Genomic DNA, 15,254 nt, shown 5'->3' with positions numbered 1-15,254 from the left:
CTCCATGTTGATAGCTTCTCCAGTTTTTAAAATCTGAAAATCTGTATTTTATGTTAAATGTGCCTTTTAAATGTCAGGCCAACATTGTGTGTTTCCTGGGCTGGAAGCACGCTGAGGTCAGACTGTATCTGTATGCACATAAGAGGCACTCGATGTTTATTTTCCCATTTGTTTTCTTCCTTCCTTAGACTGAATGAAACGTCCAGAACAACTAATGAAAGATAAAGGCACTTATATAATGGTCAGTAATTAGTTGTTCTAATGCTGTTTTATTTATTTCTATCTCTCAAACCAGACTAAGAAACATGAAAGAAGAGATCCTATTATTTATCACATCAGATCATATTATTCATTCACACAGTACCTGGCACATGGGAAGGTCTCAGAAAAACTTGCTGTGTTGAACCAATTCCTCAATAAATGAAGACCTGATTAGGTAATCAGTTTACATTTAGATTGTGAATTTACTTTTAAAATTAAACATCCATGTAATCGGCTCAGTACCTGGCACACTGACCCAAGATGTAAGGTAAGAGAGCATCCCTTAACCCAACTCTTTGTTTTACTTGGCAAATATCAGTTGACATTTAATACTGGTGTAACATGGTAGGTGAGGATGTGTGGGATTGCACAATGAAAATATGACAGCTCTTTACAGCAGTCATGTCCAAACCCATGGCTGTCTGTCTCTCAAAGTCAGTCTTGGCCAGACAATCCCCATGTTCTACACCTCTCGGCCCAAACTTCCACTGTTCAGGACTTCTTCCTCCTATGATCTCTCTGGGCTGGTTTCTTCAGGGACATCCTCTGGGGATAGGTGGTTTGGGGTCTCAGTGGTGAGCACTGCCTTGCTCTTTCCTCCTCTGCAGCTCCTCCCGCCGCCTTGCCTGATGTTCACTCATGCAGTCCCTGAAGGCCTGTACCTGTGGCTGACACTGTCGCCAGTCCTGGTGTTGGGCCATGCACTCCTGTACTGCATAGTGGGAAGCAGCACAACCAGAGCGGGAAATCAGCTGGTCCAGCGGATCCTCTTCCTCATCCTCCTTCTTCACCTGTCGGGCCCAAGTATGGCCTTGAGTTGACATCTTTGAGAGTCTCTGGAATAATGGAGGCAAAGTTAGAGTAGGAATGTGATTATGAGGTTCCATTACTATCAATAACATTGACCAAACTGCACTGTTATAGGCTATCTGTGCATCTGTCTCCCCTTGCAGAGTGTAAGCTTATTTGAGAACAGATATTCGGCCTGATTCATTGGTGCCATCAGTACTAGGCCTGGCAAGAGAGCATATCTGTAAAATGGTTTGAACTCAATAGAATGACATAAAGTATATGAGAATGTTTAGCACAGCACTAAATAAGCTTGAATGGATTTTGCAAACGGAATTTGAATTAGGTGAAATGTCACCTTTTTGCGGCAGATGTCTCCCCAAAAGAATGAATCTCTCCTTTCCTCCTATTAGCCTTTTCCTATGGCTGGAAAAGAACATAGTTTAACACTTGGGAGATTACCCAAATATGGGTAGCGTTTGACATACAGGAGGAATGGAGAGTTCAGTTTAGCTGTAGCATAGAGTGTGCATGGGCGCATAAGTCTGTGAGATGAGAGTACTTAATGTGAGGTTGATTTGCCCAGACTGTCTTCCCAAGATCATCTGCCTCAGAGCACCCAGCAGAAAGCAGCCTACAGAAGGAACTTGAGAAAGCTTTGAAGGGAAATAACCTCAGCCTTTGAACAAATTTCACCATGACAGGCTTTAAAGGAACTAGCACTCTTCAATGCCTTTTCTGTTTCTCTGATTCATTCAACAAATGATTATTGAGTACCTATCATGTACCAGGTACAACACAAGAATTGAGGATACAGGAGTGACCAAGATGGATGTAGTTCCTGCCTTATTGGAATTTACCCTTCAGTGCCTTTCCTGTGTCTCTGATTCATTCAACAAATGATCAATGAGAACCTATCATGTAGCAGGCACTATGCTAGAGTTGAGGATACAGGAGTGACCAAGACGGATATAGTTCCTGCCTTAATGGAGTTTACAATCTAGACAATAAACAGGTTACCACACAGTGTGTACAGATAGCTAAGATTGGGAACACACTAGAGGATCACCTAATCCAGACATGGCAGGAACAGGCTGAGTAGGCTTCCTGGAAGAAGCGATTTCTAAACTGAGACTTGAAGGATGAATAGGAGTTAGCCAAGGATGGGGAGAAACAATACGGGTAGTCAATGGAAGAGCAGGGTCAGGGGTTGAGACAGAATTTGACACAGGAGAGGAACTCAAAGTTCTGTATGACTAGGGAATAGCAAATGAAATCGGCACTATGAGAAAATATCTGATCATAGCAAGGTCTTGTTGGCCACGTTAAGCCAACATAGCCTACCCAAAACTCATTTGCTTTGGAGGCAGTATAACTTAAGGAAGGAGGTGGGTAATAGGTTTTGAAGAGACTAAGATTGTAAACCTAGCTTTGTTACTGACTCACTGGGTGACCTTAAGAAAATCACTTCATAATCTCTCTTGAAAAAGAGTTCACATCTACCTCACAAGACTGTTGAAGACTAAATGACATAGTGCACGTAAGCCTGGCATGTCCAAAGACTTCAATAAATAAGTTTTTATTACTGTACAGAAAAAGTGCCCTGGATTCTTAGCCAAGAGAACTAGGTTCGAATCCTGACACCACGTTTTACCATACAATCTTCTTAGCTTCCTCCTTAATAATACTGAACTCATACAACTAATATAAGGATTAATATGATAATGGACGAGAAATGCATGCGCGACAACAGGGCTCACAGTAAATGCGACGGTACTCTTTCCCCACCACATCCTGGCGTCAGTCTTCCCTGAAGGAAAAAGAGGAAGACCCATGGTTGGAGATCAGGGCAAGCAAATGGTCGGCAGCAGGATGGCTGAGACTGGCCTGGACTAGGAAATCATAGGAAAGCAGAGAAATTCATGTGTCCAAGGCACCTGCAGCTTCCACTTTAAAGTCTCCCACTTTAAGAAGACTCAAGCGCGCGCGCGGCAGCCAACCGCAGCCCCGCTGTGCCGGCTAAGCCTTACAGCGCAAGGACGCGCGGTACAGAGTGCTCACCGAGCAACAGGTGGAACACGAGAATTTGGACGCGCGGTCCTGCACGTCGCCGTCCGTCTCGTAGGCAGTTGTAACTCTCCCGACACTCCGACCGGAAACCAGCCTGTAAGGGAGCTTGAGAGCGGAAGTGGGGAAGAGGAACCCGCCGCGCATAATCATTGGTGGCCTCTCAGTAGAGATTCCGCCCTCCAACCTCGTCGCAGCCCCTTCTGGGACCCACTTCCGGCGAAGAGCGGAAGAGGCGGGCAGGTGGAGGCGGGGTTAAGATGGCGGCGCCTTTGAGGATTCAGAGCGACTGGGCCCAAGCCCTCAGGTGAACAAAGGCCCAGACCCGGGACGGAGGAGGCGGGTAACGCATGTTGTCTTTGCGTTAAGGAGCGCTGTACCCAGTCCAGGATAGGGATTACCTCATCGATTTTTAAGGGATCCCTGGGTGTAGAAAAAGAAGTCACACATGGTCATAGGTTTTCATTCTCAGAAGAGCTGTCCTGAGGCCAAAGCAACACGTACGTGCTGTGTGATCCCAGCACCAGGATTAGGATCAATGAGTGGACAAAGACAGGCAAACTGGGAGGCAGGGAAACTCTTGGCCAAGTAGTCCTAGTCATTTAGCAAATATTTACTGTATTTGCAAAAGTCCTAGTACTCAACCACCTACCTCCACATTGTCTTTGAGTGTATGATGGAATCCTTGTATTCTCGGACCCCCAGTGCTATGTTAGACATATTGGGCAGTTCTATTCAGGAAACAGTGTAACAACCACTACGTCCAGACCCTGTGAGTGTTGTGGAGTTTTAAACAGTGGTTCCTGCCTTTAAGAAGCTGACAGCTTAATTGGGAATGCACAGCAAACCATTTATTCAATATCTATTTATTCATGGTATACTGTGCAAGTTACTACTGCGTGCACCAGGATGAGTACAGCAGTGCCATGAATGGCAACTGTTACTACTAAGGGTTTTTCAAATCGGAACAGTGGTGAAGATGAATAAAACATAGCTTTTTGCATTTAAGAAACTTACACTTTACTATGTGGACTAAATTACATGCTACAACACAGAATGTGTGACAAGTAATAAAGGAAGAACACTAACCTTTACTGAGGGCCAACCAGGAGAGAATGCAGGAGAGGAATAAAGAAGTAACTTGCTTAGGATTTTGCAGCCAGTAAGTGACAAAGTTACTTAGTATCAACCTAGATTTTTCTGTCTTAAAAGTGTCTTTTTCATTATATCCTAAAAGTGTTAAGAGTGATGAGGTAAGGATGTGGATGATTGGAGAGGAGCATTCTAAAACATGTAAAAAGTCAGTGACCTGTTAGAATGCAGACATTGTGTACTAGTCCCTTGTTTCAATTCGTTTTCCAGATAGCTAGGTGACCTTGAGCAAGTCACTTTTTCCTGAGCCTTAGGGTTTTTTTTTAAAGTCAGTTTTCTTAATAAATGTTTATTTATTTTTATTTTTTAATATGAAATTTATTGTCAAACTGGTTTCCATACAACACCCAGTGCTCATCCCAGCAGGGGCCCTCCTCAATGCCAATCACCCACTTTCCCCTCCCTCCCACCCCCTATCAACCCTCAGTTTATTCTCAGGTTTTAAGAGTCTCTTATGGTTTGGCTCCCCCCTCTCTATCTTTTTTTTTCCTTCTCCTCCCCCCAAAATGTTTTATTTCTTTTGAGAGAGAGAGACAGAGAGAGAAAGAGCACACACAAGTGGGAGAGGGGCAGAGAGAGAGAATTCCAAGCAGGTTCCGTGCTGTCAGCACAGAGCCCATTGCCAGGCTTGAACCCATGAACCGTGAGATTATGACCTCAGCTGAAATCAGTAATCAGATGCTCAACCGACTGAGCCACCCAGGTGCCCCTATAAAATTTTTTTATTTTGAGACAGAGAGACAGAGCAAGGGAGGGGCAGAGAGGGAGAGAGAGAATCCCAAGCAGGCTCTGCTCTGTTAGCGTGGAGCAGGACGTGGAGCTCAATTCTAGGAACTGGGAAATCATGACCCAAGCCGAAAGCAAGAGTCAGATGTTTATTATTATTTTTTTTAATGTTTATTTTTGAGAGACTCAGAGAGATAGAGTGTGAGTGGGGGAGGGGCAGAGACAGAGGGAGACACAGAATCCAAAGCGGGCTCCAGGCTCTGAGCTGTCAGCGCAGACTCTGACGTGGGGCCTGAACCCACAACTGCAAGATTATGACCTGAGCTGAAGTTGGATGCTCAACCGACTGAACCATCCAGGTGCCCCAAGAGTCAGATGTTTAAATGACTGAGCCGTCCAGGTGCCCCTGAGCTTCAGGTTTTTTGTTTGTTTGTTTGTTTTTAATGTTTGTTTGTTTGTTTTTAATCTTTAACACGGGAATAATAAAAGGTATTTTGTTAAATTGTGAGGATTAATTACACTGTTTGCAAAGTGTCTGGCACAGGACTTAGTTTCTAGTAATCCCAATAAATATCTACATATAAAGTGTTTTTTTAATTTTATTTTTTATTTTTTTAAATTTACATCCAAATTAGTTAGCATATAGTAAAACAATGATTTCAGGAGTAGATTCCTTAATGCCCCTTACCGATTTAGCCCATCCCCCCTCCCACAACCCCTCCAGCAACCCTCAGTTTGTTCTCCATATTTATGAGTCTCTTCTGTTTTCTCCCCCTCCCTGTTTTTATTTTTGTTTCCCTTGCCTTATGTTCATCTGTTTTGTCTCTTAAAGTCCTCATATGAGTGAAGTCATATGATTTTTGTCTTTCTCCGACTAATTTCACTTAGCATAATACCCTCCAGTTCCATCCACATAGTTGCAAATGGCAAGATTTCATTCTTTTTGATTGCCGAGTAATACTCCATTGTATATATATACCACATTTTCTTTATCCATTCATCCATCGATGGACATTTGGGCTCTTTCCATACTTTGGCTATTGTTGATAGTGCTGCTATAAACATTGGGGTGCGTGTGTCCCTTTGAAACAGCACACCTGTATCCCATGGATAAATACCTAGTAGTGCAATTGCTGGGTCATAGGTTAGTTCTATTTTTAGTTTTTTGAGGAACCTCCATACTGTTTTCCAGAGTGGCTGTACCAGCTTGCATTGCCACCAGCAATGCAAAAGAGATCCTCTTTCTCCACATCCTTGCCAACATCTGTTGTTGCCTGAGTTGTTAATGTTAGCCATTCTGACAGGGGTGAGGTGGTATCTCGTTGTGGTTTTGATTTGTATTTCCCTGATGCTGAGTGATGTGGAGCATTTTTTCATGTGTCGGTTGGCCATCTGGATGTCTTCCTTGGAGAAGTGTCTATTCATGTCTTTTGCCCATTTCTTCACTGGATTATTTGGGTTTGGGATGTTAAGTTTGATAAGTTCCCTATAGATTTTGGATACTAACCCTTTATCTGATATGTCATTTGCAAATATCTTCTCCCATTCTGTTGGTTGCCTTTTAGTTTTGCTGATTGTTTCCTTCGCTGTGCAGAAGCTTTTTATTTTGATGAGGTCCCAGTAGTTCAGTTTTGAAAGTATTCTTGATTTTTCAAAGCTGTGCAGCTGTATGGATAGTGAACTCCCTATTGATGAAATATTTGAGTATTCATTTAACCCGTAGATATCTATGCATTAAGTGCTTAATCCATGAATATTTCTTCAGTAAATAAAGTTTGTCTTAGAATAATCTATGCCTGGATGAGATGTTATACTGGATCATACCTCAGTACTATGTCCAAACTGAAAATTATATGATCTTCTTTCCCCCTTGCACCAGTGGCATCCTTTTCAGCATTGAATGAGCCTAATTAATCTTTTGTTTCTCTTCATAGGAAGGACGAAGGGGAAGCCTGGCTGAGTTGTCACCCCCCAGGTAATGTCCATATGCCCAAAACTATATGCCTTCCCTTTAGAGAGAGGGGATTTACTACCCCTAGAAGAGAGCTTCATACTTTCTCTTGACCCAAACTCCTTGCATAATGCTCATAGTCTTCAAATGTTCTTGACCATTCACACCAACTCCTCCATTTCAGGGGAAGGCCTTAAGATTAGTTTTCCATTTGGAGGCCACAGACTTACTCAGGGAGTGATTAAGTCCCTTAGTTATATATTATTGTATTCTAAGCAGTTCTGTAGTTTCATTTGTGATTTCCTGATGATGATTCCTAGATGTATGGCTCCAGCCCTGAACTCTCTTCAAGTTCAAGCAGAGATTGAACAATTATCTGCTAGACATTAATGCTTGAAGCTCTCACTGTTCTCTTGATTTTATCAAATCTAAAACCAAGCTGAGCACTTCTCTTGTCAAACAGGCCTTCTTTCTTCATTTTCAAATTTAAGTTACCACCATTCTAGGCATCAGAATGAAAAACCTAGTCACTTCACCATGTCACATCCAGATAGCTCCCAAATCCTATCAATTATTTCTTTGAATGACACTTCTGTGTTAGTCTTATCCATTTGTTTGTAGTTATTGTGGTACTATTAAAAAAAAAATCAAACTTTTTAATAAATTTGTGAGTTTTGTTTTACTGATTATCCTTAACCTCAGATACCTTTGATTCTTTATATAACTATATTCTATTTCTCTGAGAAATAGAATTTTAAACAGTCTTTTGAGGAAAATGATGCTGTATAGAAGATAGTAGCTAGGTCTCATAGTCAAGGATTTTGTTTTTAAAGATGAGAACTAATTGTAGAGCAATTAAAATACAGGTTATATGTAGAGGAGAGAAGGGCTAACTGAAAAGCTAGTGTCTTAAAGGAGAGAGAGATTCAATTAACTCTAAAAGACTAAGATTGAAGAAGGTGAGGGTAAGTGCAGATGTAGATAAATGCATTGGTGTGGACATAGACATTTAAGAGTGTCTTCCTTCCTCCTTTCCTTACCCTTCCTTCCTTCCTTCTTTCCTTCTTTCCTTCCTTCCTTCCTTCCTTCCTTCCTTCCTTCCTTCCTCACTTCCTTCCTTCCTTCCTCACTTCCTTCCTCTAAGCTCTATGCCTTAATGTGGGGCTTGGCTTAAACTCATGACCTGGAGATCAAGATTCCTATGTTCTACTGACTGAACCAATTCTATTTTTTTTTTTTTTAATTTTTTTTTCTCAACGTTTATTTATTTTGGGGACAGAGAGAGACAGAGCATGAACAGGGGAGGGGTAGAGAGAGAGGGAGACAAAGAATGGGAAACAGGCTCCAGGCTCCGAGCCATCAGCCCAGAGCCTGACGCGGGGCTCGAACTCCCGGACCGCGAGATCGTGACCTGGCTGAAGTCGGACGCTTAACCGACTGCGCCACCCAGGCGCCCCGAACCAATTCTATTTTATAAACAGAAAACCAAGACTGAGATCATTTCAGTGACTACAGATGTAGAAAGGTCATTTTGAGGGTGTTGACAGAAGATTGGTTAAAATGATATACCCTGTGGACCAGGCATCATGGGGCAGTGGGTGAAGCCAGTAGAGAATCGTGGAGGTGGACAAAAAGCACAGTTCCCTTGATCCTATTTTTGTGGCTTCTTTCTGAACTAGCACTTCACACCACTTTCCTTCCCAAAGCTTCTTTGCTAGATTTTCTCTATTCCAGACCTTTATCCCAGATTGTAAGTTCCTCCATTAATATCCTTCAACTGCCTTTTTATGACTGTTTTAACCAAACTGGTATTTTGTTGTTGTGTTTTGTCTTTTTGTTTTTTTAATTTATTTTTTTCCAAACTAGTATTTTAAAAAAAATTTTTTAATGTCTATTTATTTTTGAGAGAAAGAGAGAGAGAGAGAGACAGAGTGTATGTAGGGGAGGGGCAGAGAGAGAGGAAGGCACAGAATCCAAAACAGGTTCAGGCTCTGAGCTGTCAGCACAGAGCCCGATGCAAGGCTTGAACCCACAAACTAGGAGATCATGACCTGAGCTGAAGTCAGAGGCTTAACCGACTGAGCCACCCAGGTGCCCCAAACTGGTATTTTTTTTTTTTAATTTTTTTTTTTAACGTTTATTTATTTTTGAGACAGAGAGAGCCAGAGCGTGAATGGGGGAGGGTCAGCGAGAGGGAGACACAGAATCTGAAACAGGCTCCAGGCTCTGAGCTGTCAGCACAACAGAGCCCGACGCAGGGCTTGAACTCACTGACCGTGAGATCATGACCTGAGCCGAAGTCGGCCGCTTAACCGACTGAGCCACCCGGGCGCCCCCAAACTGGTATTTTTTTAATGTTAATGGCAAAGAAACTTATTTAAAACATTTTTTGTTTTTAATATTTATTTATTTTTGAGAGAGAGCGAGAGAAACGGAGCATGAGTGGGGGAGAGGCAGAAAGAGAGGGAGACACAGAATCCAAAGTAGGCTCCAGGCTCTGAGCTGTCAGCACGGAACCCCCGTGGGGCTCAAACTCATGACCCACGAGACCATGACCCGAGCCGAATTCGGATGCTTAATAACTAAGTTACCCTGGCACCCCACCAAACTGGTATTTCAAAACAATTTTTAAAAAAATTATATATAGAGCGTGGGGAAGGGGGGGATAGAGGGAGAGGAGAAGAGAGACAGAGAATATCCTAAGCAGGCTCCATGTTCAGTGTGGAGCCTGATGTTGGGCTTGATCTCACAATCTTGACTCCATGACCTAACCAACTAAGCCACCCAGGCGTCCCTAACCAAACTGTTACATTAATTGATGCCTTCTCCCTATCTTGTTCTTTCTAATTTTCTTTTATTCTTGACATGCTCCTCCCTGACTTGGAGTTTCCTTTCCCTTATATTCTGCCTAGCCCTATCTTTCTATCCTCTGTCTAGGTGTAATCTTTCAAGGTTCTACTTAAATCCCACCCTCTCTAGGAAGCACTCCTACTCTGTGTGAATCCTTGATGTTTTCTACTCCCCTCTTACTCCTAGAATTTCAGTTTAGTGCAATAATTATTTACTGAATAATTTGTAGACCCTGATCATTTATGAACTCAAGGACTTTATAGTCTAATAGGGAGGTCAGACATATAAAGTGTATTATGAGCTCTTACAGAAGTGTATATATAAAGTGCAGAAGAAGAATAGAAGAGAATGGTTTAACTCCATTCTACCATCTGCTTATGTTTATGTGTAGGATGTCTTATTTAGCCCTCATCACTGCAAAAACAGTGGTCTACTTAGGCAAATTTTCTAGGTTACTGAAGCTTAATTCTTTGCTATGTATTATATATATATATCTACAGTACATATATATATATATGTATATATATATACATATATATATATGTACTGTAGATAAATACATCTGTGCATGTTGGTCTTTATCTTTCATTCTGAAAGAATTCCATTTCACAGTCCGTAAAACTGAATTTGAGATCACTCTAGTAGCTTTCTTACAAATGCCGTATCACATCTCTAAATCTTTGTCCTAGGTTTTAGCTCTTGAGTGTACTCCCTCCCAAATTAGGTTCACTTAGGACAGTGCTCTTTCCACTTCACGTCACTTTAACACAAGTACCTTCTATTCTTCCATGAGCCAATTTCCTACCATAAGTACAAATGCCTGAATTGGGTCTTCAAGGAGAACAATGTTGAGTTCTTATTATTTTCTTGAGACATGCTTCTTTTGTGCTATGTAGGGAAACCAACTTTGTATGGTAGCCTGACTTGTCAAGGAATTGGCCTCGATGGCATCCCAGAAGTTACAGCTTCAGAAGGATTTATTGTGAATGAAATAAATAAGGTAGGTTTTTATGTCTTCTAGATGACACCGAGTCCAAAACTGGGTAGTCCCTATATATCTACTGTAAATATGTATACTGTTATTTGTATATCTGTGTTATCTTTACTTGTATAGTAATCACAGTTTTTACGCCTTTGAATGTCAAGAGTTTTTTTTTCTTTTGTAGTTACATATACTTTTAGATACTTTTAGTTACGTATACTTATTCTTACTTCCCTTATATCAGCGCTATTCAGTAGGTAAAATAATGTAAACCCCATATGTGATTTAAAACTTTCTAGGAACCACATAAAAAAGGTAAAAAGAAACGGTTGAAATTAATTTTAATAATATATTTTATTTAACCCAGTAGATCTAAAATATTATTTCAACCTATAATTAATATTAAGAAATTGTTAATGAGATATTATACATTCCGTTTTTCTTACTGAGTTTTTGAGATCCTGTGTATATTTTACATTTACCACACATCTCAATTCAGACTCTAATTTTTTATTGAAAATACTTGATAAATGTATTTAGGTTCTATAAAATTTACAGGTGAGAACACAGATTCACATACCCAAGTAGTTCCAAATATACTTAAAAAGTTTTCCAAAAACTGAGTCAAGTATTAGTTTTTAAATTAAATTTTAAATAAAATAAAAATGCAGCTCTTCATTTGCACTGGCTGTATTTCAAATGCTCAATAACCTCATGTGGCCAGTATCTACCATATTGGACAGCATAGCCTTTATCTGGCTAGGCCTTGATGAAGACCTACATTAATAGTACTTAATAGTTTTTCTCATTGGTCTTTGAAGTGAGTAGATGGCTAAACTAAGTACAGTAAAACCTTGGATTGCGAGTAACCTTTTCTGTGAGTATTCTACAAGATGATTAATCATTTCTAATAAATTTTAACTTGTTAAATGAGCAATGTCTTGCAATACGAGTAGAATATGACGCCCAATATCACATAATCACAACTGAGCCAATGGTTCTTAAAATTTGCCTTGATAAATGAATGCTTTGGATTAAAAGCATGTTTCTGTAATGAATTATGCTTGGGGTTTTACTGTATTGCAGAACCCAAGATCTGACTTTCCTTACTCATTCTGATGGCTGTAGTCAGTATGCTGTGGTGGGTAACCTGATTCCCAAAGGGGAAACCAGACTTTCTTTTAATGTGTAATTAAATGGAGATGATATTCTACCTATAGGCTGGTTAATGGGGAGTGAGACTGCATATGAATGAAACTATAAAATATTACAAAAGTGAGTTTTTGTTTATCATAACAATCCCGTGGTATTGATATTTTAAATTCCCATTTTGCATGTAAGCAAACAGATTGAGAGGTTAATTAACCCTAGTAATCAAATCTAGTTAGACTGTATGCCAGAATTGAAACCAGTTCTATAAACTTCCAAATATGAACACCAGCCTGCAAGCCTACATTTTTCCCAGGTGTTTTGCCAGCCACAGCGTCAGTTCTGATTTCCTTTCTTCCCTTCATACGTAGGCCCTGATACAATCCTTATCTCTTCCAACCTCATTGTTAATTTCTGCCAGTGTACCTGCTAGGTAAGACAGTAAGTGGTTATAGTTGAACATTCATTTGTTTCCTAATTGCCCTGAGTTACTTTGCGGTCAACTTTTGCAGTTGCTACATCATTCTATTAAACAGTAGATTATGCTTAAATACATAATCCTGGAGTATAAAAAAGTTTGACTTTGAATTTTATCTTAGCATAGAATGCTCACACTCTTCCCCCAAACCTTGTCCTGAATTTTATGTTTTGATATCCTGCAGCTTTTCATTAAAATATTTTCATTAACAGCATGATTTTCTACTGCTGATATTGGAAGGTAGTTAACATTTCTTTTCCTCCATAGTTTGTTTATGGATTAAAGGCTGAATTGCTTGATTGATAAGTGAGAGAATACTATTGATTGGTGAAATCTTTCATATAATTAGTCTCAAAGAAATGAAGTCTTCTGAGAGCAAACCCAGTTCTTAACAGATGCCTGAACACTGAGTTCATGGAGTTCCTTGAATCCTTGCTGATAGGAATGTTTAAACCAGGAGAGTTTAGCTGACGCTTTAATTTTGGATACAAGAGGCAATTCCAAATCCAGGTCAGCTCTCTTGCTGCCATATGGGCTTTGTCATGCGGTTAGAAGCAAAAACTAATTTAATGAAAAACCTGCGGGCAACCACATATGGATATGCTGGCTAAGAAAGTGCTGTTTGTATAGGTAGATATTCTGATGGTGTTTTTAAAGGAGTAGAATACTTGTAATAAGAGTATTTTGATTTTTAGTGATGAGAATATTATAATTTTGAAACTTTTTAAAAAAATATTTTATTTCTCATCTCTTCTATTTTAATTTTTTGTTTTTACTTGAGAGAGAGAGAGAGGGTGCACAAGCAGGGGAGAAGGCCAGAGAGAGAGACAGAGAGAGAGAGAGAGAGAGGTGCACAAGCAGGGGAGAGGGACAGAGAGAGAGAGAGAGAGAGAGAGAGAGAGAGAGCGAGAGCAAGAATCTTAAGCAGCCTCCACATCCAGCACAGAGTCTGATGCGGGGCTTGATCCCACAGCCCTGGGATCATGCCCTGAGCTGAAATCAAGAATTGGGCTTTCAACCGAATGAGCCCCCCAGGCACCCCTGAAACTCTTCTTTCTAATGAACTGTGAGGACCTGTGTTTGTTGTATATAGATTAACCTTAGAAAAAGGTTTGGAAAATCTTGATTTTTGAAGACATTTTCATTGTTCAGCAGAATTTCCAGAAACTTTGAAGTACTGCTGCAAAAGAGATAACAGGTTAGGAACCATTGGGTGAGTGTGGCTCCTCAGCTTCCCTGTAGGAGATACACACTTAGATGGTGGTGCTGGTATTCTGGCAGTTAGAATAAAGGGCTGTCCTATTTGCAAGAATCCTTGAAACGTTTACCAAGCCTTTTATACCTGTATACATGCTACCTTGAAATCTTAAATGGTTACAAAGGCTGCCTTTGCAAGTTATGTCACCTGAATCTAACATCTAGTTCTAGGTGCACTTTCCCACTATGTCACCAGTTTTCTTGCTACGACAGCTGAAAGATATGTGGTAATGACTAAGCAAAAATACATGGGGAATTAATACAGCTATGGGGCGATGAGCAGTCAGTGAACATGTGTAGTCAGTTTAAGTCCTAGGTAGGAATGAGCACTGAAGTCCTGACCAGGCATACACATTGTATAAGTATACCGTAATTTGCTAATTTTCTCTGGTAACTATAGATATCAGTAGTCTAACATTTTATCTAAAAGGTCTTAAAGGTGGTAAGTTTATTTTTAGACTGATTGTTTAGGCCCTAGACTTGGAATCTGGTGCTGTTTCCTCCTGTTAATCCTGTTCCCCCCATTGCTAATTGAAAGTACTGGTATTAGATTTTCTCATAAAAATTAATGCTTTCATGTTTGTCATTTTTTTTTAAAGTGTTTTTAAGTGTTTATTTATTTTGAGAGAGAAAGCACACACATGCCTGGGAGCAGGGGAGGGGCAGAGAGAGGGAGAGAGAGAATCCCCAGCAGGCTCTTATGCTGTCTTGTGTAGAGCCCCACGCAGGTATTGATCTCGCGAACCGTGAGATCATGACCTGAGCCAAAAGCAGGAGTCAGAAGCTTGAGTGACTGAGCCACCTAAACACCCCTCGTGTTTGTCATTTGTACTTACTGTTGGTTTGTCTTCTGTGGGAGTTTACTTCACCATAAAAAGATAATGGCATCTAAGCAATACAAAATTACATTGCACCCCTTTGCATTATAAGGGCTGCTGATCTATAGGGGAGTGGTTGTGTTGTGAGCTGGGAAAGGGCGATAAGAGCGGGTACATTTAAAAGATGAAAATTTCCTATAATCCTGATGTTTTCTTTAAGAGGCTTTAATTTCACTGGAGTAACTTTATTGATGAATTTCATCTTTCCCTCTCTATTTAGAAAAGCATTCATATTTCTTGTCCGGAGGAAAACGCATCCTCGAAGTTTTTGGCACCATACACTACTTTTTCCAGAATTCATTCCAAGAGTGTAAGTATTTTGATAAAATGAGGAGAAAATAGGGGCACCTGGGTGACTCAGTCGGTTAAGCGGCCGACTTCTGCTCAGGTCATGATCTCACGGTCCGTGAGTTTGAGCCCCACGTCGGGCTCTGTGCTGACAGCTCAGAGCCTGTTTCAGATTCTGTGTCTCCCTCTCTCTGACCCTCCCCCATTCATGCTCTGTCTCTCTCTGTCTCAAAAATAAATAAACGTTAAAAAAAAAATGTTAAAAAAAAAACGAGGAGAAAATATAATGGCATGTTATTTTTTCATTTTATCTGCTTGAGTGCTTATAGACATCCATAATTAATGTGCCTTTCATTTACTGTGCATTGTTAAGATAACACAGCTGAAGTGTGATGTTTGGCAAAACCGGTATTTGGGTCCACATAG

General features: G+C 40.5%; 2 protein-coding genes across 5 annotated transcripts in view; one reads left to right on the top strand and one right to left on the bottom strand.

Annotated features, from left to right (window-relative positions):
• Positions 1-249: 249 nt before the first annotated feature.
• On the bottom strand, positions 250-3,302 carry LOC125177180 (cytochrome c oxidase assembly factor 4 homolog, mitochondrial). 2 transcript variants are annotated; one of them, XM_047879287.1, is made up of 2 exons: positions 3,112-3,302; positions 250-1,097 (listed from the first exon to the last, which is right to left on the bottom strand). In XM_047879287.1, the coding sequence occupies exons 1-2, from the start codon at positions 3,268-3,270 to the stop codon at positions 831-833; spliced, it is 426 nt and encodes a 141-aa protein (XP_047735243.1). In that variant the 5' UTR covers positions 3,271-3,302; the 3' UTR covers positions 250-830. The 2 variants fall into 2 exon arrangements, with proteins under 2 accessions (XP_047735243.1, XP_047735244.1); XM_047879288.1 differs by lacking the exon at positions 3,112-3,302 and adding an exon at positions 2,811-3,077.
• Positions 3,303-3,347: 45 nt separating this feature from the next.
• PAAF1 (proteasomal ATPase associated factor 1) overlaps positions 3,348-15,254 on the top strand; it is a 33,703-nt gene continuing 21,796 nt past the window's right edge. For all 3 annotated transcript variants that reach the window (XR_007156525.1, XM_047879286.1, XM_047879285.1), the window contains exons 1-4: positions 3,348-3,424; positions 6,930-6,970; positions 10,693-10,796; positions 14,761-14,850. Coding sequence is in view for 2 of the 3 variants with exons in the window: in XM_047879286.1 (XP_047735242.1) it covers positions 3,378-3,424; positions 6,930-6,970; positions 10,693-10,796; positions 14,761-14,850 (282 nt within the window). In the remaining variant the exon portion in view is untranslated. The remainder of the gene's footprint in view (positions 3,425-6,929; positions 6,971-10,692; positions 10,797-14,760; positions 14,851-15,254) is intronic.

Source organism: Prionailurus viverrinus, chromosome D1 (genome assembly GCF_022837055.1).
Source record: "Prionailurus viverrinus isolate Anna chromosome D1, UM_Priviv_1.0, whole genome shotgun sequence".
Classification (NCBI taxonomy): Eukaryota; Metazoa; Chordata; class Mammalia; order Carnivora; family Felidae; genus Prionailurus; species Prionailurus viverrinus.
Note: the sequence above shows the minus strand (reverse complement) of the source record. Positions and strands in the feature narration are given on the sequence as shown.

Bases quoted from the DNA above. Each gene is read 5' to 3' on its own strand.
- LOC125177180 (XM_047879287.1), bottom strand. From the start codon at position 3,270: ATGATTATGCGCGGCGGGTTCCTCTTCCCCACTTCCGCTCTCAAGCTC. The intron at 1,098-3,111 runs GTGAGCACTCTG...CCATTATTCCAG, and splicing joins CGTGTTCCACCTGTTGCTCG to AGACTCTCAAAGATGTCAAC.